This window comes from Pagrus major, chromosome 6 (assembly GCF_040436345.1).
Source record: "Pagrus major chromosome 6, Pma_NU_1.0".
Classification (NCBI taxonomy): Eukaryota; Metazoa; Chordata; class Actinopteri; order Spariformes; family Sparidae; genus Pagrus; species Pagrus major.
This window is the reverse complement of record NC_133220.1, coordinates 18584017-18609629: the sequence shown is the minus strand read 5'-3', so window position 1 is coordinate 18609629 and position 25613 is coordinate 18584017. Positions and strand designations below refer to the sequence as shown.

The window sequence follows — 25613 nt, the reverse complement described above, 5'->3', positions numbered from 1 at the left end:
AAGTGTAGCCACAGAGCAGAAATCATCTCACAGCCCAACACTGTTTACAGTAGCTTGCCTTGGATATGTTTTAACAGATACCACTGTTTTTGCTTGGCATGACCTGCCATACTACTACTGGTTGGTTGCCTTTATTGGTTGGGTGGGTTAGGTTCAGAGCCCTTGAGTAGAGAGAGTCGCATCATCTCTGTTTACTCCAATGGACCATTTGTTTTAAGCAAAGGAAGATCGTGGAGCCTCTCAATAGTTCCCAGAAGTTAGTTGCAAATACTAGCAGCCCAGTACTGTAAATCAATCAATAAATCATGTATTTACTACCAACTGCCAAACACTGTACTACTGTCTCTCTGTATTCATGCATTTTAATTGCCCACTTAGACCTTCCTGGAACTATCCGAAGTCTCTGTGAGTCACGTGACGATCAGCATTGTGAACATCCGCTGTTGCGACTGTCTCTACTCAAGGGCTCTGGTTAGGTTTAAGCATTAGGAGTGAAATTGGTCAGGGTAAGGGTAAGATTATAATGTATATGAATAATAGTAGGGAGGGTCATGGCAAGAAAAGGATTCATAAAAGATCCATAAAGGCGTGTTAAGGGCAAGCCCCTGTAAACAGAGATGGGCTGTGAGGTGATTTTGACTTGTTATTGCAGGAAAACAAAACACACACTGGTCCGCAAAGACTTTTCCCCATACACAATCATTACAAAAAGAACAGCTGTGAAATGATGACATTTTTCTGTCGAACCGGGCCGGCCAGTTTGTGATAGGGTCAAGTTTGTTCACATCTGTAGAAGTTACTGCCTGGATGTAATTCCAGTTCTGTATGAGTATACGCGCAACCACAGAGATAAGATTTTTATTTTATATCTTCATGTATAGAACAATGCATTGTCATGGTCATCTAGCGACAGGGAAATTCAGGTCAGATGAGGTGCAGGTGTGTCTCTCCACCTGCACCTCATCCCCTCATTAGTTTAGTTTGTATTTAAGCCTGTGTTGTTCCCTCACTCTTTGTTGGTTCGTCTGTTTTCGTCCAAGTGTCTCCTTTTCTCCTGTGCCTGTTCACCGGTCCTGGTGTGTTCCCTTTGTTCCTGATTTATTCCTTGTGGTTATCTGGTTTGTTCTTAGTTTTTGTATTACTTTGGTATTTTCCTTTGTCTGCCTTTTGTTGCCAGTGTTGTTGCCTGCCCTTTTCTCAGTTAGATTTTGGATTTTGGACTTAAGTTATCACCATTAAAGCCTGCTTTTTGTTCCTTTACCTGCCTGCCTCTGTGTGTGTCTTCTGTTTGGGTCCATTTTTGCATAAACGTGACCAACTGAGATATAATTTTCTTTCAAATCATGATTATTTTTTTTTTGCACTGACCACGATCTCCGATCTGTTCACGGCTTCCACTCCTACTTCCTTATAGGATCTCTAAGTCTGTCAGTCAGTCAGTCAGTCATTGAATAGGTCACTATTCACAGAGTAAGTCAAAGGCTCAGCAGCATCTTAGCCCTGTGCCTGGTCCTCTGCCAGCTCTCAGTATAGGCAGCGATGTGTCAGTGGTTTTCTTTGTCAATCAGAGAAACTGAGACGCCGGGAGCAAAGGTGAACCCAGGGGACAGTCAGAGTAATGTGGACCGAAGCAACGCTGGCGCAACTAAACACCATTCAGCACAGCACTCCTCATCCAATTAGCGTGAACCCCTCTTTCTGTCATTATTATTATTGTCCTTGGTTTTTTTTTTCTCTTCAAATTACAGTTAGGATAATCATATTAAGCCCATTGGGAAAAAACAAACCGGAAAAACAAAGAAAGCAGCTGCGGGGAGGGCGAGCAGCTATTTATCAATTTCATCGTGTCTCTGCTTGCCTCCGCCTCATCTCTCCTTCTCATTCCTCTCTGTGTCCCCCTTGTTATGAGGCAATCATGTGGATCTTTATGAAATCTGATCTGTATCAGCAAAAAACAAGCGCACTGCACACTCTGTCTCCTGCCCTCCATCTCTATCACTTCTCTGGTGCAACCCTCCATCTTGTTCTCCTTCACCCGTCTTTATTTCTCCTTCTTATCTGCATCTATCACAGCACATCACTCCCTCTAACTCTCTTCCTCCATCTCCATCTTCATCTAAAGTACACATTTTTGATGGCTCTCATCCGGCCCTTCTTTCATACATGGAAACAATTCCTGCTTTTGCTTGTAAGATGTATGTGTGTGTGCTTTGTGTGTGTGTGTGTGTGACGTGTGTGTGTGTGTGTGTGTGTGTCAATGCTGTGATCCACGTCAAAGGTCATAAGCCGGGACCGGAGCCCACGGTTCTGCGAGAACTCAGCGTCTGCCAACAGGATGCTCGAGCACCGTGGTTTCATGAAGAACAACAGCGTGCTGCCAGAAATAGAACCTTTTAACAGCGAAGGCCCACAGAGACTTGGATATGGATCAAATAATGAGAGCAAAGCATCCTTGGCAAAACACATACACACATATTTATATTTTAAATTTTATGCTCAGTTTTGGTAAGATCAGATATTATTAATCATCTAGAGCTCTAACTAATGGTTATTTTTAACTATGTTACATGGAATATTTTCATAATTGGTTGATTGTTTTTGAACATCCAAAGCCTAACCTGACGCCTTCAGATTTCTTCTTTGTTCAACTAACATTTCCAAACCTGAAGATATTCAGATGGCTATCACATAAATCAGCAGCAATTCCTTACATTCCAGATGCTGGGACAAGCTACTGTGTGGCATTGTTGCTCAGTAAATGACTAAATTTTTACTTGATTATAAAAATATTTAAATTTTCTAAACAGTAAAGAAATGGGAAATGATAACTGAACCTTAACTGAACTCTGAATTGATCTCGGTCCCCCACAGTCCTCCAGGTTTTCACACCTAGGTGATAACTCTGCCCAGAGACCCATCTTTGAGCTGCCATTTTTTCCATCCATATAGGCGTTGTGATCGACTGAACATTATAAAATTGATGGTGATATCTAATACTCAGACTTCCACTTTTCAGGTCTTCTATTCCACTGCCTTTCGCAGTGAAATGATTTTATTTTATCATATTTATCTGATGGCTGTAGCAAAATATTTGTTTCACTATCACATTGCTACTTCTACTTGAAGGTCCCAATCAGTTGTTCACCACACACATTTTATGGATATTTACAGAATTTGACTTCTTGATAGAAAATCAGCATTTTGCGTTTGTTGTTTTTTTGTAATTAATGTGATAGCATCAAAATAACATAATTTACTCAGATATAGTCACGAATCACTCTATCTTTTACAACAGAGGTGAGAGAAAAGAGAATATCACTTCTTCTTGTACAATTAACAATATTACACATACTCAATAGTTTTATCAAAACAATCTAAACAGGTTGCCCTGACAATTTGACCTACCTGTTGTGTAAACCTCTGTAAACGTAATTTACACAGACTGAAAAGAATTAAGTGAGGCATAGTTGTATCTTTCCTATAAATTGTTTTGCCAGTTAAGGGTATTTTACACTGCAATAATGGCACACGTGGACATGGAGAAGTTACAGTTAGTGTGTGTGATAAAGAGGCACTAAGCTAAGTCTCTATCCACTTTTTTCTACGTTGTTTCATCTCAGGTAGTGTCAAATTTTGTGAATCTGACACCACAATGCAGCGAATGGATACATAATTCCTGCACTTTGCCTTTTTAGGGGGATTTTGCTTTCTTCAGTTTGACAGATATTGCGATGTATCATTAGATGACTGTCTTGTAATGTATGGATTACCACAGAATCCCTGTATCATGATGCCATCGTTACCATGGGCAATGTATTATGAATCGCATCGTGAGTTAATTTGTGATTCCCATCCATATTTTACAATAAACGACCTATTAACAAATTACACTGATAGCAATCCAGTGCATTGATTTTTCGGACAAAACATTTGTTTTGACATGGATCACAAATTGTGGCTTTAAGTAACATATTTGGGTATTTTTCTTCAGCACAGGCCTGAACAGAATAATCCTACAAGTCACAAGTGTGAGAAGTAGAAGAAAAAATAAGACTGCTAAGGGGAAAGGCAGAAGGGATTTTTGCTTCACACACACACTCACATGTTAGAAGATGTAACACAAGTTCACAAAGTTTCCCACTTTTTCTTATCCAGTTTGCATTTGTTGACAGGCATGAGACATCATGCACTCCATCATTTCCCAGGAAAGCTGTGTAAGGAACATGCTCTGAGACAGAATCAAACTTCAACCGAACAAGACTGCAGACAAAGAGAGAAGCTCCGTCTCAGAGATCACAATGCGGTATCACCATGCAGTACGTACAGCAGCTGAGCACTGCAGTTGGGGATCAGGATGCCCGGAATGCAGCGGTTTATCAATTCCTCGCAAATTGTGCCAAAAGTAATTGAAATTCCTCCCAACGCTTCTCTCTCGCTCTCTTTCTTTCTCTCCCCCTCACTCTACCTCTCTCTGTCAATTTGTCTCTCTCTGCCCCTGCTCAACTAACACTCAGTATTACAAACAACCACACAAGTGAAATCCCAATAAAACAGTTTTACTCCTGGAAAAGTAGAGATTATTAGTGGTTGTGGTAAAATCACTGTTAAAAATCTTTTCATGCTGTTTATTCAGCAGGTGTGCTGGTGCAGTGTGAGGCACACCAGGGAGCCATAATGTTACTGCAAATTAGTGCAGGGTGGTCGGTAGTATTATGTCTTGATATATAATACAGGAGATGGATACAATGTAATGAACACCCAAACAGTAACATGAAGAGAAATACAATAAGATACAGTATGCTGCTACCTTTTTTGTTGAGTGGTGTCAAATATGTTTAAGGCTGTATATTGTGCTGTTTTGTACTAGAGGGCATTGCTATACTCTACTCTAGTGTAGCTATTGTTGAATAACAGACAATATAAATACTAAAACACCACCCCAAATTACAAACATTACCATAACATGCCTGCCTGAAACAGTCGCAATAACAAACATGGAATCTGTTTGTTCAGATACATTTTGAGGTCTGATGAGACATAGATGTATATGAAATATGCACTGACTTGATAAAACCTTTAAAACTAAGTAAACAGTTGTATAGTACATTCCTAATATAATAAATAATATTGAAGGAAGCCTAAAAAAGTGGGTGAAAAGAAAAAAGCCAGTCAGATTTAAAGACACCAGTGGCAGAATGTAAAAGTCACAAAAAAATCACTTCAATAGGTGAGTTAACATTGACCCAAGTATCCCACTAATAATCAGAATAATAGCCCAAGTAGAATTATAATAATAATAATAATAATAAACTTTTTTTTTTTAAACAAGGTTACAAAGTGGAAAAAAAAGAAAAACAAACAACAGCTAAAAAATGATAAGTAAAATGATAAAACCCAGTAACTCATTTAAAGATTTCATAAATGCCCTTGTATAAAAGAAGGTTTAAAGAGAAGACTTAGACGATGTTAATGATGTAGCCTGCCTGATTTCAGGGGTTCCACAGTCTGGGGTCTCTGACTGCAAAGGCCCGGTCACCTTTAGTCACAAGCCAGGACTTGATAACAAGCAGCAGAGCTGCGTGTACCGATCTTAGGGAACACCCAGGCACACATGGGATCAATAAATCTTTAATATAATTTGGGGTGAGGCCATTTAATGCTTTTAAAGTGAGGAGTAAAATTCTAAAATCAATACGAAATAAAACAGGTAGCCAATGTAAGCTTGCTTGGACAGGAGTAATGTGCTCATATTTTTTTACGCCTGTTAAAAATTTGTGCAGCAGCGTTCTGTACTAGTTGGAGATGGTCAAGGGAAGTATTTTAATTACATGTAAATTTTCCATCTAATTCTATTCCATAAATTCAATGTAAAGGGTCAGACTCAACATGATAAAATAGCTGAGAATTTACATCTAATTAAAATACTTACTGGTGTAAACCTTTGATAATCCTTTCAATAGAAAATATTAGCACCTATAACCAATAATAATATTAGTGATGCTGCTGTGCTGATACATAAATAATGCGCTCCAGATACAGTTTGGTTAACTTATGAGTTGCATACAAAATAAATCCCTGTACTGTCACCATGTGGCAGACACTGAACTTTAAAAGCCTTTATCTTGTCTTTATATTACAGAAGCGAAGATAGGAAAATGGACCAAAGAAACTCTATACCCACCTGAATTTAAACAGACTGATAAGATGTGATGATTCCTATTATTCCTTGCTGGAGAGCACAGCCTGGCTGACTGAAGTGATTTTGGACTATAAATGTAGTGAGTTATGGTGTAATAATTAAACTCAGTGTCCCAGATTTAATGTCTGGCAGTTCTCATTGCAAAATATTTTGGTATATGCAAAATTCAGCATGTAGTGTCTCAGCTGGATTCTTGACCCAGTTGATACTGTTTGTCCAGTTAAAGCTCCAGTCTGTCACAACAGCCATGTGCACTGTCTGAAACTCTGTCATGAAAACACTTTGATATTTTCTATATGGTAGTTTAATAACATACAGTATATGTTCAATGAGAAGTTCCCTGTCTTGAATTTGTTTGAAAAAATGACAAAACAACATTTACGTTTAAAGGAGACCTATTATACTTTAATTTGTTTTAATCCCTCTTCCCTTGTGTTTTTCAGGTTTTTGTGAATGTAAAAAATCTTGAAAGTTAAAAAGGTCAAAGTCCACACCAACAGAAGCTCCTCTCTCCCACAGAAAACACTGCTCCTGAAACGCCTCGCCAGTAGTCCCGCCTGTAATTCTGTGACTTTGTGACATCACACTACGACGCCATGTCACACATTTGCATAATTTATTCCTAGCTGTAAGTTTCGCCCGTAAGCATTGATTTAGCACAGCTGCTCTGTTGTTGTTAGCGGTGCTGGCTCAGGCATGTGTGAGCTGACCAATCATAGCAGACTGGGTATTCAGGAGGAGCGGCCTTAAGAGACAGGAGCTAAAAGAAAAACATTTCAGACAGAGGGGGAATACAGTGTTTTTTGAGCATTAAAGCATGTAAACCTACTCTAGTAGTAACCCAAAATAAAGCATGAAACTTAAAATGAGCAGAATATGTCTCCTTTAATCTCTAAATCATTATTAGTCTTCTGAGACTGTTCAGGTGCTGACACAATGTGTATGTTTTCAACAATGAGATGAGGACACCTGATCTAAACTCTAATATGCCTGTGTTTTATCTAGATAATAATGATCTAATAATGACTCAGATATATACTGTACCTACTGTATCATATGTGTCAGAGAATAGGAGGAAAACAGCTTTAATTCATTCTGAAGCCTAAGTTGCTAACTCAGCAGATGACACACACAGACAGGCTGAATACCCACTTTCTGGTTGGAGGGAAAACAAGGGTGAAACTCTGCTTCTCTTTGTTCTCACAAATTATTAAGCAGCTAATTTTCCTGCAAAACCTTTGATGACAAGCAAACCAAATTATTAAATGTCCATTCAGACTATATTTAGTCACTCATTCATTTCTTCACCAAGACAGACTTCTCTCTCAACAATCGATTTCACATACATCCCCATGGCCACCCATGCAATCCTAACATTTAACTTCAATTCATGGGAAGCTCAAGCCAACACAGCTGAGAGATCCACAAAACAACCGTATTGTCTTACATTTTGCCGGATCTGAATGCCACTGAATCTCTTGTGCCACATGCTGCAAAGTTTGAGGGGGATTAGAGATGTCTGATGCTAAATATTTGAATTAATTTGAGGGGATTAGGAAAGGCTCTGGCTCCCTTGAGGTATAATGGACTTATCCTTCAATGATATGACCACTTCGCTTAGTTCAAATTTATTTTTATTTTTCACTGAGTTATTATTTGTATACTCATTCTCAGAGGAGTCAGACTATGGATAATGTTGAATTATCAAAATGTGATCACTTACATAAACAATATGCATGTTATATGACAACTCAAGGAGCTCTCAGTTTGAGGCGAGCAATAAACTTGAAAATTCTCAAAGTAATCACAAGTTAAAGTTCAAACTAAGATCAATACTGTACCTGAGACACTCACCTCCCACAAAGTTGCCTTCAAGTACACTTTGAAATAAATAACATAATGTTTACTTATGACACTAAGGACAGCTTGTTCTTTCACGTTGGTGATACTGCAGCAGCTTGAGAAAATCAATTTTGGGCCTTGTGATTAGAAGCTGAGCAACATCAAAGTTCAAGTCAGCCGAAGCAGCCCTGTCTCTAACTGAGACTCTGCAAGGTATCTTATCGCTGTACGTGTGCAAGCGACTGACCAACGCAGTGACTCATACTATCTGCTAGTCACAGCTAAAAACCCTCTTTTACACAGAGAGTGCTGGTGGAAAAACTATTTATGGACTACACTCAAAGTTCTAAATTTACCCAGGAAGGACACCTTAAAGCAGTGATGACTAAACGTGAAAAAAAAAAACTTGGGGGAAGTAGAACAAGCTGTAAACGGAACACTGATATTATATCACCTAAAGTTGTTGTAGCTAAAGTGTTAGCAAACTTGCCAATTAACACGTCCAGCAGACACAGAGCAACAATAACATTAGTTTGGAGTCGTGTTTTCTGGCAACCCGACCAGTAGACATTTTGAGGGGGGATGAGGGGGGATGCCTTTCACTTGTTTGCAAAATGACCAAAATTAATTTGCTTCATTTAATTCCCTTGTAGCACAGAGCGTGCAGGGGCAAAGGGGTTGTTAAGCTGAATCTATTAGTCTAGTCTGTCTGACTCATTGATCCTTTATCTGACTGAGCTCTGTGCACGTTAGAATTTATGGTCCCGATCATGGCTCTGAAACATCAGCACTCTATCTGTGCTGTTTACTGACAAATCCATGCCGCTGTCTGTGGTGCTGAAGAAGCAGACAGATTTGCAAGTGCGTAATTTTTCTCTCGGCCCTACCCTTCTGTCAGTTTTGTCCTGGATCTACAATATTCTAAACAATATTCTATAAATACACAATGCTATACTATATCGTAGCCTACTTACTCTGTAGAGTAGTGTCACTTTCATGATCAAAGTGTCAAGTAGCAACGTGTAGTTGAGGAAGAACGAGAGGCTCGTAGAGACACACTGCTGAATATTGTGTCCTATATTTCTATGGTCATTTAGTAGTGGCTGAAAATACACCCCAAGTCCAAGCCACCTCTGCAACAAAATATCAAACAGATGACATGACTACAGATGTAGTCTTTATTATTGGGTTAGCATTCGGGCAAATCACCAACTGCACCAGACAAATGTAAGCCGAATATTTACTCTGTTTAGTCTGTTTTGGTCTCCATCAACTCATGAATGAAATATTTGTTCCAATTAGCAATGGAATGTATATTGAAATGTTCACCAACTAGTCTGTCTGCTTTTAAGTTTTGGGTAATCAAACCAAAACAAGGAGTAAAAAGATGCTAAAATGGCCTGTGGAGCCAGGAGTGCCACCAGAAATGTCTTATAAGGGGGCCGGAAGGGCCCACTGAAAATTTTGGGGTAGTACCTAATGTAAAATATCAGATACAAGTACAGTACTCATTACTGAGAGTACTTGTGAGTGGTGGGCCAATGATTATATATAAATAGATGGCACATTTTTTGGATAGTTTGCTGAACTTTTCTAGTGCAAGTGTCAACTGAGGCCACCCACCTGAAATATTTCGATGGGGGTCGAGGAGATTAATAGAGTGCCTCTGCAGAGTCTCTTGTGTGGGCGCATTTGTTAAAAATATTCCTCAGCTTGTGGGATTGTTGGTTAAAAGAGACAAAGACACTTCCAAGGCGCTCTTCAAACAGATGCATTAAAAAGTCATCGTTTCATGACTTAGACAAAGAAAAAGAAGAAATCCATCTCCAGAGTGTTTTGGCAACGCTAATGCCTTCATCATGGAGACGCACACCAAACTGCATACAGAAAAGGGTTCATATTCAAAAGTGCCCCAGAATTATTTTTTGGATTCATTTCTGTATTTTGTATTTTGCACTGTGGCGCTTGGAGCTGTAGTGTTGCATGATATGAACACTCTGACTATTATGGTTAATTTATGATGATGCTTTTCTCTCCCCTCCTGTCTCCTCCTGCTAACACACAGCTCTCTCTCTCTCTCTCTCTTTTTTCAGCTGTGGCTTCTCAGGACCGGGCCATCGTTGCAGACAGAAGGAGGGTAGGATCTATAAATAGAAATTGGACCAATTATAAAGCAGATGTTCCCCTGTATGATGGTGGGAGAGCACGGGGGGGGGGGGGTGTTGTCTGTGGTACTTTCACTATCTCTCACCAGCTCCTGTTCTCTATTGTTTAGTCACTGTCTCCGAGTTCGTCTATGACTGTCTCATTTCTCTTTCTCTGTCTGGTGTTCTCCTTCCCTGTTTCATCACAACGTTTTAACCAACACCTTCATCATCACTATTTTTTCTGAAACACCAAACAATGTTTTTTTTACCCTCCTGTTATCTACGTCATAACATGATCACATGCGCACACCTACATACAAGCTCATGTGTATGATTGCTTGCACGTTCTCAGCCAACGTTTCTAAATAAACTGTGCCGCCTCGGCTTGACTGACAGCCCTGTAACAGACTGTGGCACACAACATCCATTTGTTGCCCGCTGTTTACATCTCTCTAAATTGCGTTCCCATCACCAGGTTGTTTAACACAGCTCTGACTTGTATTTCAACAATTGCTATGGTTCCTCTAACAATCTTCCATGAGCAGAGATTGTCTTCATGAGAAATTCATCTGATAATGCAGCTTCTCGCAAAGGAAAACTGCTCTAATTTATACTTTTGATTCCAGGCTGGAGATACCATTTGGGACTTTGTGGTGAATAAGCATAATCTAAAAGATCCAAATATGGAATCGCCCTCGGTAATCAACACTTTAATCAGCACTGCCATCTCTCTGTAATTTGAGGGGAAATCCTCTCCAATAACAGATTTTGCTCATATTATCCCTGTAATCTGGGACAGTTCAATCAGTGTCTGTAAACTCTTTGTAAATAGAAACTCATCTCTCACAAAGCAGGACGTGAACCCAAACTGAACTTGTGCTGTTATCAAGAGAGAATCCCAGAACTGCAATAAATGAGTTACTGATTTTAACATAAAGTGCCACAAGTGATTTTTCTATCAAAACAAATGAAAACAAGAATCACAATAATAAAGATATCTGCTCCTGCTTAAAGGGACTGTTCAGCCAAAATCAAAAATACATATTTTCCTCTTACCTATAGTGCTATTTATCCATCTAGACCAGGGGTTTACAACATTTTTGAGACTGGGAGCAACCTCAAGGAGAGAGTCATATAGAAGGATCTTGTTTCATAAAATCTTTTAGGTGGATGGTGCTGTTCTCTTGGACGGATGAAAAAAGGTATAAAATGCTAAAATGGGTCACCAAATAGGCCCGCCCAAGTAAAGTATATGTGTGGGAAATACTCTACTACTACATTAGGAAACAATCTAGGTTTAAGATACCCTGCGGGCTACTTATATGCTCACTGTTGGCGACCAGGCACCCACATGCATTGTGGTGGCGACCTCTGATTCAGACTCTTTTGGCGTGAGTTGCTGAGTTTAGGAGATATTGGCTGTGGAGTTGTCTGCCTTCTATCAAAATAATGGTACTAGCTAGAGACTTGGCTTGCGGTGCTCAAAGCACCAAAAAAAATAAATTTGATAATGCGACAGCAATGTCTCTTTCAAGAAATCATGACCCAGTTACTCAAGATACTTTACAAACCATGTTGTGAGAAGTTTCACTGTTGAAACATTTCCTTTTTACACCTGCCAACTGTATCACAGCATAGAAGAGGGCATGCATCTTCTCATGTTGAAGAGGCTAGCTAACTAGGCTAACTAAGTTAGGGGGACAGCCTTCCATTCTGAAACACCGCTGTTCCGACCCTCCGCCAAAAACACCACTGTTCCCACTTTCACGTTCGAATTACTTCCCAATAGGGTTAAGGTTAGGGTTAGGGTTAGGGTTTCCCCAATAGCCTTTTCGGAATAGCGGGGTCTTTAGAAAAAAATGGGAAACCCCGCCATTACGAAGAATGGAAGTCTATTTTCGGAGCAGCGGGGTTTCGGAAAGGCGGGGTGTAACCCTAAGTTAGCTAACATCACAGCTCAGCAGAGGAGGAACCCAATAATGTTTACTTCCCATGCTGTCATGAGCATGAGAATGTCGTACATGGGGCGGCGCTTTGAGCACCACAAGCCAAGTGCCATCTACTTCCATTATATTGGAGAGAAGGCAGAACACTCGACAGCTGATATCTCTAAAACTCTTCAACTCACACCAAAAACAATCCAGATGTATCAATGGCACGACAGGTAAGAGGAAAAAAAGTGTGTCATTTAGATTTGGGGGTGAACTGTCCCTTTATAAGGCTCTTACTTAGCATGTCTATCCATTCCTCTGGGTCTGTCCTCACCATCACTGTAATCAGAATTCCAGCCATCTCAACGTTATCATCACCTTGATCGGCAACAACGCGGCCATCACAAATTCCACTGATGAGCGATAAGGCTGTGTTAGATCTTCTGCAGCCAGGCAAAGGCCCAATCCATGCTAAGTAGGTTAGGGGGGTAAATCTTCAGGTCTCCAGAGGCTGAGCGCTTTCCCTCTCCCTGTCAGCATCTGACAAGCTCACCAAGGCTGAGCTGAAAAATACCCATAACATCCACCTCCACAGTTCTCTTTACTGCCATGCACTCCTTCACTCGCTGCCACGATCTATTCTTTACTGTCTGTCTCCGCTTTGCTCCACGCATTTCTTTCTAGTCCTTCCATCTCCCACGACTTCCTCCTTCCAACTTTTGCAGAATCTCCCTTCTCTCACACACACAAATATGCACTCATGCAAGTAATACATTTACATGCACATATCTACAGTTCAAAAACCAAACATTTTACTGCCTAAATCCTAGCATTTATCCAGCCTATAGTTGCTCTGATAGCCTGTAGGCCGGCTTAACTGACAGTGCATCTTGGCTGCAATTTGCAACATGACTCAGTGAAGTTGATGTGAAACTTTGTGACAGATGACACAGCCACACTTGACTCACAGTAACAGCGAAGCATAGCCTAATTCAAATTAGGCAAGTGATTTATTTTAGGATGAAGGCAATAGGCTTTCTCAGCTACCTGTTAACAGAAATGACTGTTTAGATGCATATGAACGAATGTGAATGATGGGGTGATGTGTTGTACTGCGTTCAGTGGTGTTATAAAAAGCTTTGTTTGGGAGAGGCTCTGGGCATGAGTTGGATGCTCACTAGAGCCTGTCAAAAAGGCTGGATGTAGCTGTGTTCAAGTGTTATGTTCTTTGTAACATCAGCTATAGAAGAGCACAGCACTTGCTCAAGATAAAGGCCTGAGATCCATTACAGCTAACGGGAAGTGACCAATATGTTACTGAGCATTTCAGCTAAGAATTGTGTGATAACCCAGGTCTTTGGTAATGAAAGGTCATGAGCCTACCAGATCATTAAACACTTCATCAATCAAGGCGAACAGTGGCTAGAAGTAGGCCGTTAACAGCTCTCAACCAGCATGCAGCTAATTCACATTCTCACTCGGTCTTCACTCAGCCTGTGAGCCGGTCACAGCCAACTCGATAACAATAGTCATCACAGACATTACTCACAAATGTCAATGAGAATAAATTACCACAGGACAAATTAAACCAAAATGTAGCTTCTGAATCACCAAAAACGTACACTCGCTGTAAGAGACTTTGTATTCCTGTTAAAACAATTTGTCAAGAGCGAGCATATATGACGTATACACTGATGGCACTTTTTCACACAATGCCACCTCCCTCACCATCACCCGCTATGGATGCTAAGAATGGGTAGAGCTGTTGTATAGTTGGGAGGAAAGCAAATACAAATCCTGAAGAATTATGGCCCATCTGTACCAGGGGAGGACCTGCAGCCATGCCTGCCATGCCCCCTCAGTTTGGCCTTTTGCCCCTCAAAAATTACGGGCCCGGCAGCTACAATGGCCTTGATGCCCTGCCCACACTGCTCCGATGTTATTTCGCCATTTTCTCCTCTGCCTCTTTCCTGTCAATACGGTATTTAGACACCAGTGTCTTGTGTTGAGATTTTTGATTTCTTATTGTGCAAAATCAAGTGAAACGCTGCGCACATAACAAGCATTGGGTTTGATTTTCAGCCGGGTATGAACGGCTGGAAACCGAGCTATGTTTGCCGATAGTTTGACACAAATCTAGCAACACTCAATCAGGAGACTTCATCAAACTCACCCTGTGGCTGCAAAGCTGGAGAGAAGCTGTGACTGATGTAACTTTTGAGAAGAGATGGCCGACTGAGCAGCTGAAGTAAGAAAGTCTGATAAATTATCAGTTACATGCAATAACAGTCAAAAGTAACGTTAGCTAATGCTTGCTAGCTGGTGTTGGGAGTGTACCTATGTTCCCCGGGTCCAATGTTCCCCAGGTCCTATGTTCCCCGATCGGGGCTTTTCGTATTGGCTTTAGCGCCCTCAAAAAGAATTAATGCCACTAAAGGCCAAGTGGCCTCACCCCTAAAATGATGAAATTAAATTCTTCCACTGTACCAAGCAGCCAATATACATAATATGACTCTCACACAGACAGCTGACAAATTAAAGGAGAAGCGTCTTCAAAAGATATTGGGCCACTGCCACCCAGAACAGCCTGAATCCTCCTTGGCATTGATTCTCCAAGTCTCTCTCTCTCTCTCCTGGGAGGATTGAAAACCATTCTTCCAAAAGCTACGCCCTCATTTGCTGTTTTGATGATTGTGGTGGAGAGCACTGTCAAACACGCCTGTGCAAAATCTCCCATATGTGTTAAATTGAGTTGAGATCTGATGACAGCTAAGGCCATATCATTTGATTCACATCATTTTCATAGTCATCAAAACATTCAGTGAGCCCTCATACCCTACGGATGGTGGCATTGTCATCCTGGAAGAGGACCCTCCCATCAAGATAGAAATGTTTAATCACAGGATGAAGGTGATCACTCAGAGCAACTTTATATGACGCTTCCCTTCAAGGGAATAAGTAGACCCTAACCATGTCAGCAAAATGCCCCCCACATCATAACAGAGCCTGGGTTGTTATGTTTCTCCACTCATTTATTCAGGTTTTTCCTTTAATTTATCGCCCTGTCTCCATACTGGGGAAATGATGTTACACTAAACAAGGCCTGAAGACCCCTGGTCGTGTTTTAAAGCTGATTTTTGTCAGCCTGATCACAATTACAAGAATGTCTGTGGACATGTTTATAAAATATTGAGATTTTATTGCATGTTTCATTCAGAAACCCTGGACGTCACACGGCCACCTCATTCCTTCATTTCTCTTCAGCCTTCTGGCAGTCTGTAATACTGTATGCCTGAATTCATCCTGAATCTGTTTGTGCAGTCGATTGCACAAAAGCCTTTTTTTTTCTCCCCATTTTCGCAGTGTTTTAGATGTTTTTGTTTTCCATGTGAATGAACCGCGACAGATGCTGACTGTGTTTGAAACTCAGTACAGAGTGACAGCGGTGACTTCACATGCACACCATCTCCACTATGTTTACGTGTCAGGTCAGTCATCAGGTAAACTACCATAGAACCAGGGGAAAACATAACCATTTCCCTATAATGAATAAACACTTGTATGGTCCTGTCAGATAAGCAGCACTGCCTACCTCTGTGAGATGAGGGTTGGGGTTGAATCCACACTGGTTGCACACCATGCAGCGGCACTGTGTGCAGGTGTTGTAGCTCGGCTTGTCATCCCCGGTGCCCATCAGGTCGGTGGTTTTGCAGACGGGGCACAGTTTGCTGCTGGGCATGGGGGCAATTTGTGGCACAGAGTAAGGGGAGGTGGGGACACTGCCTCGGTCCGGGGACACGGAGGGGGACCTCCCAGTCCTGCTGCTACCCACATCCACCTGCAGACTCTTTCTGGCCACATGACCCTGGCCCTGTTCTCCTTGAGGTGCGGCATGCTGAGGGGTGTCGTGGGAGGCCAACCTGTCCCCCGTCCCGTGACCACTCTGGACTCCTGCCTTAGGTCCCGGGTCTGACAAAGGTGGTCTAGTAGAGATGATAAAGTGAAGACAGAAGTGGATATTATACTATTTCCAAGGTCCAGGATGAACTTTCATGCTCAATATAAAAATAATACATATTGAATAATAGTAGAATCTCCTCCTCCTGCAGTTCGGTATTTAATTACCTCCTTAGCACTCAAGCGTTTAGAACATTTTATTATACATTGTGATATGTACAGTATATTTATTTTACATTTTGTCTAAAATTGTGACATACATGCACATTTTACTGTCTTTACATAAATTTGTTTCATTTCTTTTTTCCAGTCTTATTTTTCACAGTGGTCAGTCACTGCTCATATTGTTTATGTGCAACAACCTTTGATTCTGACTCATTCTTTCTTTTCAATTACACCTTGTGGAAACTCACTGCAGCCCATGGCAGTCTAACTCAATCACAGACTCGCACACACATTTCATTGATGTCATCACAAACTTTCCATTCTTTCTTCACTGATTCAATCACATCTATAATTCAGATGTTTTTATAAAAACAAAAACTCAACATGCTCGGGGTGGGAGATAATATATTGCATTGATCAGTCTAAATGAAATTGGGTGTGATTAGAGACGAATGGTGAGGAAAAGATGGAGAGATAAAGGCACAGGAACATTTGCTTTTTGTTATTATAGCAACCTTGTTTGTAGACCTCATAACATTTTAGCACTGCTCTGTAAATATATCTAGCTTGTACATTTGATTCCAGTATATATTTTTTCTATGAGCTGCAGTTAATGTTCTAAGTAGGTTTTTATATCTGTAATCTCAACTTAATTTCAATTTCAAGGAGCAGCACTTTATATTTTGGAACTCTTCAGCTGTGAGATGCACTGGGTCCACATGGCAGTAAAAGGTTTTATTGTTGCTCATACTATGATATCAGACTACTCAAAACGTTGGCCAACAGAGAGGCATATGTTGAATATTTTATATTGCCTCTCAGTTTCTGTGAAGTGCTCCTTGTGGCTTGTTTTCACTCTTTGAAGCTGTTCTGTTCTGGCCTCCGTAATGTGTTTTGGGGTGGAACAAAGGTAGTGTATCAGACAACAACATTGTAAACTTTTGGTTCTCTTGCTCATTCTGGCCCTTCGGGCATTCATGCCAATAGTTAAATAGGAAGGGAGGATTTCCACTGTCATAACAACTTAGACCTTGTTTTGTCATGCACGTCATCTTCAAAGACAGCCTCAGCAGCTGCTCTGCACCCACAGTGTGAAAATGGTGGAAATAAAGGGACGAATAAAGGAATTAAAATAGAGCATGTCAGCAATTATGAGTCACAGCTGATGGCGTGAGTTGCTGCACAACTCGAACCTTGTTCCACTCTCCACAGGAGTCCTGTGTTCACCGCAGTGAGCCCATCAGGATACATCTGCACTTTCAAACCATTACTATACTGTTCTGACAGTGAGCTTGACCACCACTCCCACTCTGTTTGAGGCGAAACTCGACTTTCAATTATATTTCTAAAGCTACAGATAGTGGACAACTGAAGTTTAAATCTACCCGGTGTCCTCACAAGATAGAAGGTAGTTTCAGTTAATAATAATCAGTGGAGTCTCTTATGACCTATGCAAAGCCTCAGGCGTGGCTCAATGATACTGAAAGAGTTTGAACTGGAAGACATCATTTCAAAAGATTTTTTAAGATATTCTCATCCACCAGCAAAAGGGAGCCCAGTGAGAACAACTTGTGGCTTTGCATCTAAAGCACTGCAAATTGCTTGCTTTATCACAAAGTGGATAGTGAAGGGTTTGTAAGCTGCCAATCTTTTGTAACGGGAGCTCCCTGTGAAACTTCCTAGTGTGGGGAAGCAGAAAGAGAGTTAGATTCTCTACACAGCCTCAATGATACCTGTGACCATATCCCAGTGTCACTTAAAGGAATAGCTCAACATTCTGGGGAATATGTTTAACTTGTCCTGCAGAGAGTTAGATGAGAAGATCTGTCATTTCTATCCAGTAAATGTGAAGGTACAGCCAGCAGCTGGTTAGTTTAGCTTGGTACGAAGACTCACAGACTAGAAAAAGACGGGGAGAGCTAGTTTGACAGCTAGTCTGATGCAACTTGATGTTTTCATACTTCAGTTTTTGTATGGATTAAACAATTGGGATTTAAAGGAACAGTTCACCTGAAAATGAAAATGTAGTCATTATCTACTCACCCCATGCCAATAAAAAGTTGGGTAAAGTCTCATAGTCCACAAAACATTTCTGGAGCTTTGCACCAAAACAGCGATGCAGCTTTCTCCTGAACAACTGAATTAGATGGGGACTTGCTAAGATAAGAGATTATGTTAAGGGTGTACATTCTTTTCAAATCAATTTAAAGACAAGTGACAGTATATGGAGACATTTTATGTTTATTTTCTGTTGTTTTTCTGTTGTGTGAAGTCCCCATCTACTTAAATATTTGAGGCGAATGCTGCAACGCTGTTTTACTGTGAAGCTCCAGAAATGTTTTGGGGACTACGACACTTCATCCAACTTTGCATCTGCATGGGGTCGAGCAGATAACAACTGAATGATCATTTTAGCTAAGATAAGCTAAGCTAAGCTAAGCTAAGCTAAGCTAAGCTAAGCTAAACTAAGCTAAGCTAAGCTAAGTGGCTGCTGGTCCAGCCACGAGTCTGGTATCAGCTTCTCATCTAAAGTAACTGTTAGCAAGAAAGTGTGTGTCAACCTGTTCCTCTAAAAGATAGTGTACATAGCACACAGTGGACATCATGTTTTGAACAGACTTTATCGACACCGTCAGACAAGACGGGTAGGACCCAACAAATCACACCAAGCCAAAACCACATTTATAGTTGGTAGAATGTCTCCAACCAGAAAAAATGTGCAGGTTTGTATGTTTAAAGACAATCTATCACACAAATGGATATACTAAAGATTTGGTCATTTGAAAAAAAAAATCTGCTTTAATTAAACAACAACAAGAACAAATTATTTCTTCATTTGCAAAGTGCCCAATATTTAATGGGCCACTAATGTGTGCAACCATCAGAGTCTTGCCGGCTCCAGACACAAAAATTTTGATTAAAATGTTATGTTCTAATCCATTTTCCCTTTGAGCACAGCATCAACATCAAATCAGAGATCAGTTCAGTAACATCTTCGCACCCAAGTGTGCTCATTTCTCTACTATCCCCCAGCAGTGTTGCATCAACACCATGTTGTACCTGACAATACCAATCCTGAGAGCATAAATCAAAGTATTGGCTGGCACAAAGTGTTGACCCAATACATTACTTTGAAAGGGTTTACTGTACAATAAAAATCATTGCAAGTAAACAATTTATATTTTACAAATAAATAATGTACAAATCTATTATCCATAAAAAAAACAAGTTGCCTCACATTGACATCTGATTTGTCAAATATGTCCCCTGGACCAGGGGAAATGATCGGATAGCCGAGTCCTTTTTTTTTAGCCTGTATCAGTATCCCCATAATGGAGATTCTATATGTTTCTCATTGATTTATGCCTCTGTGCACTGGAAATGAAACTGGGAAGCTGGGGCTTCAGAGTGAAACCTATCTTGTGCTGTCCATTAAGTAATATTTAAAGGTCAAGACAGACAAGAAGCAGATGCATCACACTTGAGTGTACTGACGTGTTGTTTGCTTGTCACAGAGAAATTCATGTTAACGTCCACAGTGAAATGTCTGCTCACTGACATTGGACTAGCACTGCTGTTTTCACAAGGTGTCAGGAATGTCACTGACTTTCTGGGAGTAAAATGTTTTTTTTTTTCACAGAGGGAAATATTTTCTACCTAATAATTATTCAGCGGAGTTGAGCTGTTTGATTTGTTCGTGCTATGTAAGGTGGACAACTTGACTGTTATAAAAGGGTTTTGCTGTGTTGAAGGGCTTTTATAAGCTCTTATTTAGCTCAACATTAAAGTGGAACAAAGGGGAATTGACACACATTCAAGTGATCTTTGTCAAAAATACTGACAAATGCATGTTCTTTAAAGAATTAGCTTTTGGTTGCTGTCGTAAGTTATCAGAAGTCAAAATAGAAAAAAGGGTTGCAGCGATATATACTGGTTTCAAAGTATACTGTGGTATGAAAACTGATGGTTATCATACCATTTGCATTTGTTTATCTACCATATTAGTGTTATTAAAAACATATCTAAGATATTTCATATCTGTCAGAACATAATATTTTAGCAAATTCTAGTAGAGTGTGTGTTCACCCAAAAAAAACCCTCTGTTAAACTCTTAAACTTCAATCACTAATAATATCGTAATAACATGATACCGGGGGGAAAAAAAGTTCACTGTGAAAATATTATTTCCGTTGCAACCCTAGTAGCAAACTACCTTTCACTGCATTCACATAAAATGATAAGGGATCAGACACAAAATTAATGCAACAATTTATTTTTCCATTAGCCAAAACTGTTTTTGAGGCTGCAACAAATAGAATCAAGTCGAGGCTGTTACATTAATCACCTAACTAGTTATTTGTGTTATAGGCCACAGCACTTCTTATTTCCATTATTTACAAAGATTTTATCCTTCTGAATCAGACAAGGTTGGCAAACCCTCAAAAAATAACAGATGAGCAGCTGAGACATGGATGAGAGAGAGCTTACTGTAGAGATAATATACTCCCATCATGTTGGAGCTGTAGTGCTGAAACTTTAAGTCTCCCACCTGGCGTCACGTGAAGCAGACTACATCACAATCACAACAAGGGGCCCTTGAACAATGATCCCAAAGACAGCACACATACTGTGCGTTACAGCTGCCTTTTGTTTTATGTTGATTGTTCAAGCGTCATACAGGTGAGTGGCAGTGTGCACCATAGGCTCAGCTTGCGTCTCTTATAGTCTTTGACTTTCCTATAAATATATATATGTGGTATATATCTGAAGGTATTTTCAGAATCTAAAAAAACATTTTGTCCTTACTGCATGACAGTTTCCCCAAGTTGTGCCTCTTTTTCAATCAAACAAACATGGTAGCCAGAATGACATACGTCTTTGCTTTGTTTGTACAATATGAACCAAAGTTTTTCAATTATAATCAGTTATATTTCAGTCTTGATGTTTCTTGGCATTATTCTCTATATTCGGTAGTTAAAAACACCTACATGATGATTGAAATGATCAAAAATGTTAAAAACACTATGTACAAGAACGAACGGTAAACTATTAACAATATATACAAAGCGAACTTTGAAAAGTGCAGTATTTTAACGAAGTCATGGATGAAAAAGCACTGAGATAAGTATAGACGGCACCGGAGGCAAAAGCACGTGCACTTAGTAAAGCAGACATATACGTCACACCACGTAGTGAAGAATTGTATATTTAATACAAAATAATGCATTAATATTTTGCTTCTGTTTTCAAAAGAGAGCAGGACGTATATCATTTCTGGCCACTTAAATTATGAGTCACAACTTCAGAAACAGGTCAAGAATGTTTTTCGTCATACAATGGGTAACATATTTCCTTCATCCAGACGGTTAAAAGAGTCTGAGGATTGATGGAAATACATTAAGATCAGCAATCAACGTTTTTAAACAACCTTCTGGGTTTTTCAAACATTGTATGGTGTATACATTTCTGATTATCTGAACTCAGCTCAGTGTGACTCGAATGTAACGATATAATTGAGGGGCACAAACTGTGGTTGGGTGCACCAGTGTGCCTGCTTCACACTACACCAACCACTGTGTTTGTTCTGCCAAAATACACATGGAAGTTGAGCCTCAGTCATTGAGTCCCAGTCTGAGGGGGTGCAACACACTGAGCGAGCATGTTGCAGCGGTTCAGTTGGCTCAACCACCTACGTATAATGTACAAACACATATTGTTTCCTTTCTTGTGTTCGCTTAATAATCTTTCACAAGCTTTGTTATTCGTTCTATTGGACATCTGAACAACGCTACACTCCCAGTGTCTCTCAATCCATTTTCTGTATCCTACAGTTGCGTCATAAATAATAAGAACTGCTTTTGCATTATTTGTTGGAGTTGTGATAACCATTTGCTTTGTGTTGGCTACATCGTGGGCAATGCTTTCATTGCTGAGGGTAAATTAATTATGAGGGCACACTGTTTGTACACTGTGGCTTATAGAACACGACTGCGTCCATTATAATTTTCAGGGTTTTTTATGAACTGCAACATTGTTTGGGTTGTCTAATGGATTTGTGATTGATATTGATTGACACTGCTTAATGATTTACACTGTCTGAAAAGAGCCAACATCAATGGCATATGTATGACAGACTGGATCAATTAGCTCTCAGTACTTTATAAATTATGCTACGACATGATGGAGCAGTATTTCTCATAAATCTGGTCGTAAAGTCAGGATGACTGTGCATTTGGTCCAGTCTCTTATGATGAGAGAAAAAGCAGGCATGGAGGTGCTTTGTGTAGGGTGACTCCCATGTATTCACATATTCATATATGGGCTCAGATTTAGCTCTTTGACTGCAATGAATAAAATATAAAATGTCCTGAGCAAAAATGCCTATAGACTTCTGAATATGGCTATATATAGCATATTATGTCCCCATTCATATTAATAGGCAAACTCAAGAAATGCTGCTCATTTTAATTAAGATGAAAGTCTTTTATCTACAGCTCCTGCCCATCCACCTTCTCATTGTTTCTTACACTCTCACAGGTTCTTTGTGGACGAGTATTTGAAGGCAAAGACGTACATCTATGATCTTAATACATTTTAAGATATACACTCTCTCTCTCGTTCCATCCCTCTCTGAGCACTCGCCATCACCTTATGAGACACACCAGGGTGGATACCAGAGAGAAATCAAGCTATAAAAAAATCATGAGGTTACATGGGAGCTATGAGCCTTTAAACCTGCCCTGCAGTGTACATACAGCATGAACAGAGAGCGCAGAAACACAGACGGGCCTAAACGTTACTAAAGGTGCACGATTTTCTAGTTACAGCACGGAACACGTCTGCCATCATACCTCACGATCACTTTGTGTTATGACACAAATCGAGCAGTAAGTCAATGACAAAAGCCTGCGCCTTGAACGAAGGTTTGCAGCATGAAAAAATCCATACATCTTTTTTAGATGGCGGGCTGAAATGCAAGTGGAGAGAGAGAGTGTAAGCTGCTGAGGCGAATCCAAGATGCAGCTGTGCCTCCACTCCTGTGCATATTCAGGTCTACAACTGTTGAACGGTGTAATTAAGGCAATATCAGATCATGTTGGAAGGGTAAACCCTCCCACACACCCACACAGTAAATAGAGACCTACAGGCTACATGTGATTAAACACTAATCATTTTGAAAAAGGCTGATATTTTAACAGCCTATGGTGCCTTGTTGTGGTAGTTCTCATATGCAGCTGCCAAAATAATGGTAATATTATCATGTGAGGCTGTTAATGTGTCTGGGCTCAGTGTCTCAACACACTCTTCCAGCAGAAAATGATTTTTTTTTTTTTTTTTTTTTTCTGTGCACTTGACAGCAGTGGAAAAACAATTTTAACCCTGGCTGCATATTGATTTGGATTGAGATCTGATAAGTGAGACACATACAGGTCTGTGTGCTCACGATGAACACACCTCATGGTAGCACTGTCATCCTACACATGACACAGACGCCTCTTCATCATCAGGAGGAAGGTGATTTCTCGGAATGACTTTGTGTTTGCTGGCATTCATGTCGGAGCATGTTCAGGAAATCAGGCTGTAATGGACCCGACTGACTGACTGACTGACAAACATCACAAGCTTTGATATTTGTGAGATCCATTCCTAAATATTCACATCTACTTGCCTCTGTGAGAATAAAAAAATGTCGCTCATTCATTCATGATACTTAGCTCCTGGCGCCTCGGGACAGACACCGTGAAAAGCGGGCGTAGAAATGCCCACTGAAGATACATTTACGTATTATTGATTGTGCATCGACAGCGTTGCATGTTAAATTTCGACCCAAATTGACGTTAAGCGACCGGGTGGTGCTGCCAACGAGCGGAAACGGGTCTCAGAAGAGGGGTGGTGAATTGTGTTGACAAGGATATTGAAATAAATAATTAAGCGCCCATTCAAGTCTATCTCCACGCAGTCGGTTGAGCCTATATCTACGCTCCACATCGTACAGATGTACCGTACGCTACACGCCACGCCACCGCCGTGTAGCCTCCCCGATTTCCCCCCACAGTTTAGCGGAGACGCGTCCTAGCTATCGCGGCTACCTGTTAATCCCCGGCCCGGGTGCAGCCCCACTTCCTCCGGCTGGCGCTCCATTGCTGGGCTTGATGAGCTGTCCAGAGTCCGGTGGTGCTGAAATGGAAGCCGGAGCCCCTGCAGCAGGGACGGCGGGGCCGGGCTGTCCCGCCTGTCCCTCCCCTTCCATGCTGGCCTCGTTCCCCATCGCCTCGGGATAGGTCTCGACGGAGAGAAACGATGTTGTAGATGGTTCTACAGCTGTGGTAAAAACTCAGATGAAACTCAGCGCTGCTCCCCTTCCGCCATCATCACCTACAATTCAGCATCCCGCACGGAGCACGCGCGCTGACTGAGAGGGCGAGGGAGCGCGCTGACGCAATGGGTGGGAACTGTGTGTCTCGTACGTGCGCGTTCACGAGGCTCGGTTATCTCAAGTCACCACGTAAATATCTCTGAGCCCTGTGTGGAGACCACTGGGACCTCCCTCATTCAGTCTTTCCCTCATAAAACATTTGTTTTGGAAACATAAATGATGTAAACTCACTGGCTGCGTGTTTAAAAAGAACAAGCCTTCATCATATGTGTCTGTATTTTAGATTTTCATTCCTGTTAGGGGTCCACGGTATTAAACTATTTGGGTGTACTGATCATTTAATCATAAAATTATCTGAAGATGAAACTTTTATTCAGTTAATTGATCAGTCAACCAACAGACAGCATATATTTAAAAAAAAAAAAAACAATTAGGCTCATCATTTAAATAATTTAAACAAAATGGCCAAAGATATTATTTTATTTATTTATTTATTTATTTATTTATTTTTGCTTCCTGATTCTGAAACGTGTCTATTTGGGGTCATCTCAGGCTTTTGTGATTTTAAACTAATTACATTTGGGTTTTGGACTCTTAAAAGGACACTACGTAGTTGTGGAGAAGAAATTCAAACTCAGAATTTTTATATTTACAATATTAATGAGGTAATAATACAAACTCAGAAATATACATTTTTTTTATCAACAAACAAGCTGTTTTTTTTTTTTCAGACAAGCTGTTCTCAGGAAAATAAGGTCCCCAGAACACTGTCTGAAGCTCGAAAGGTGGCAGGGTCCGCCAAATATAAACAAAGTAAAACAGTATGAAATCATGTTGTCCTTTAAAGTCAGTTTGTTTATTCAGTCATGAAAACAAAGAGTTTGTTTATTTTCGTTTGTTTGGGCATAAAAAAATCAGTCATTAAAGATCTTTCTCTTCTGATTAAGATTTCTTCCCCCAAACTACACAGTGCACCTTTAAAGGGTAACGCCGCC

At 40.4% G+C, this 25613-nt stretch overlaps 1 protein-coding gene across 1 annotated transcript in view; it reads right to left on the bottom strand.

The window, feature by feature from the left end:
• Window positions 1-24510, bottom strand: part of bsnb (bassoon (presynaptic cytomatrix protein) b) — a 69501-nt gene extending 44991 nt beyond the window's left edge. The window contains exons 1-2 of the mRNA XM_073468797.1: window positions 24332-24510; window positions 15712-16102 (exon numbers count right to left, since the gene is read on the bottom strand). Coding sequence (XP_073324898.1) covers window positions 15712-16102; window positions 24332-24510 — 570 coding nt within the window. The remainder of the gene's footprint in view (window positions 1-15711; window positions 16103-24331) is intronic.
• Window positions 24511-25613: the final 1103 nt, after the last annotated feature.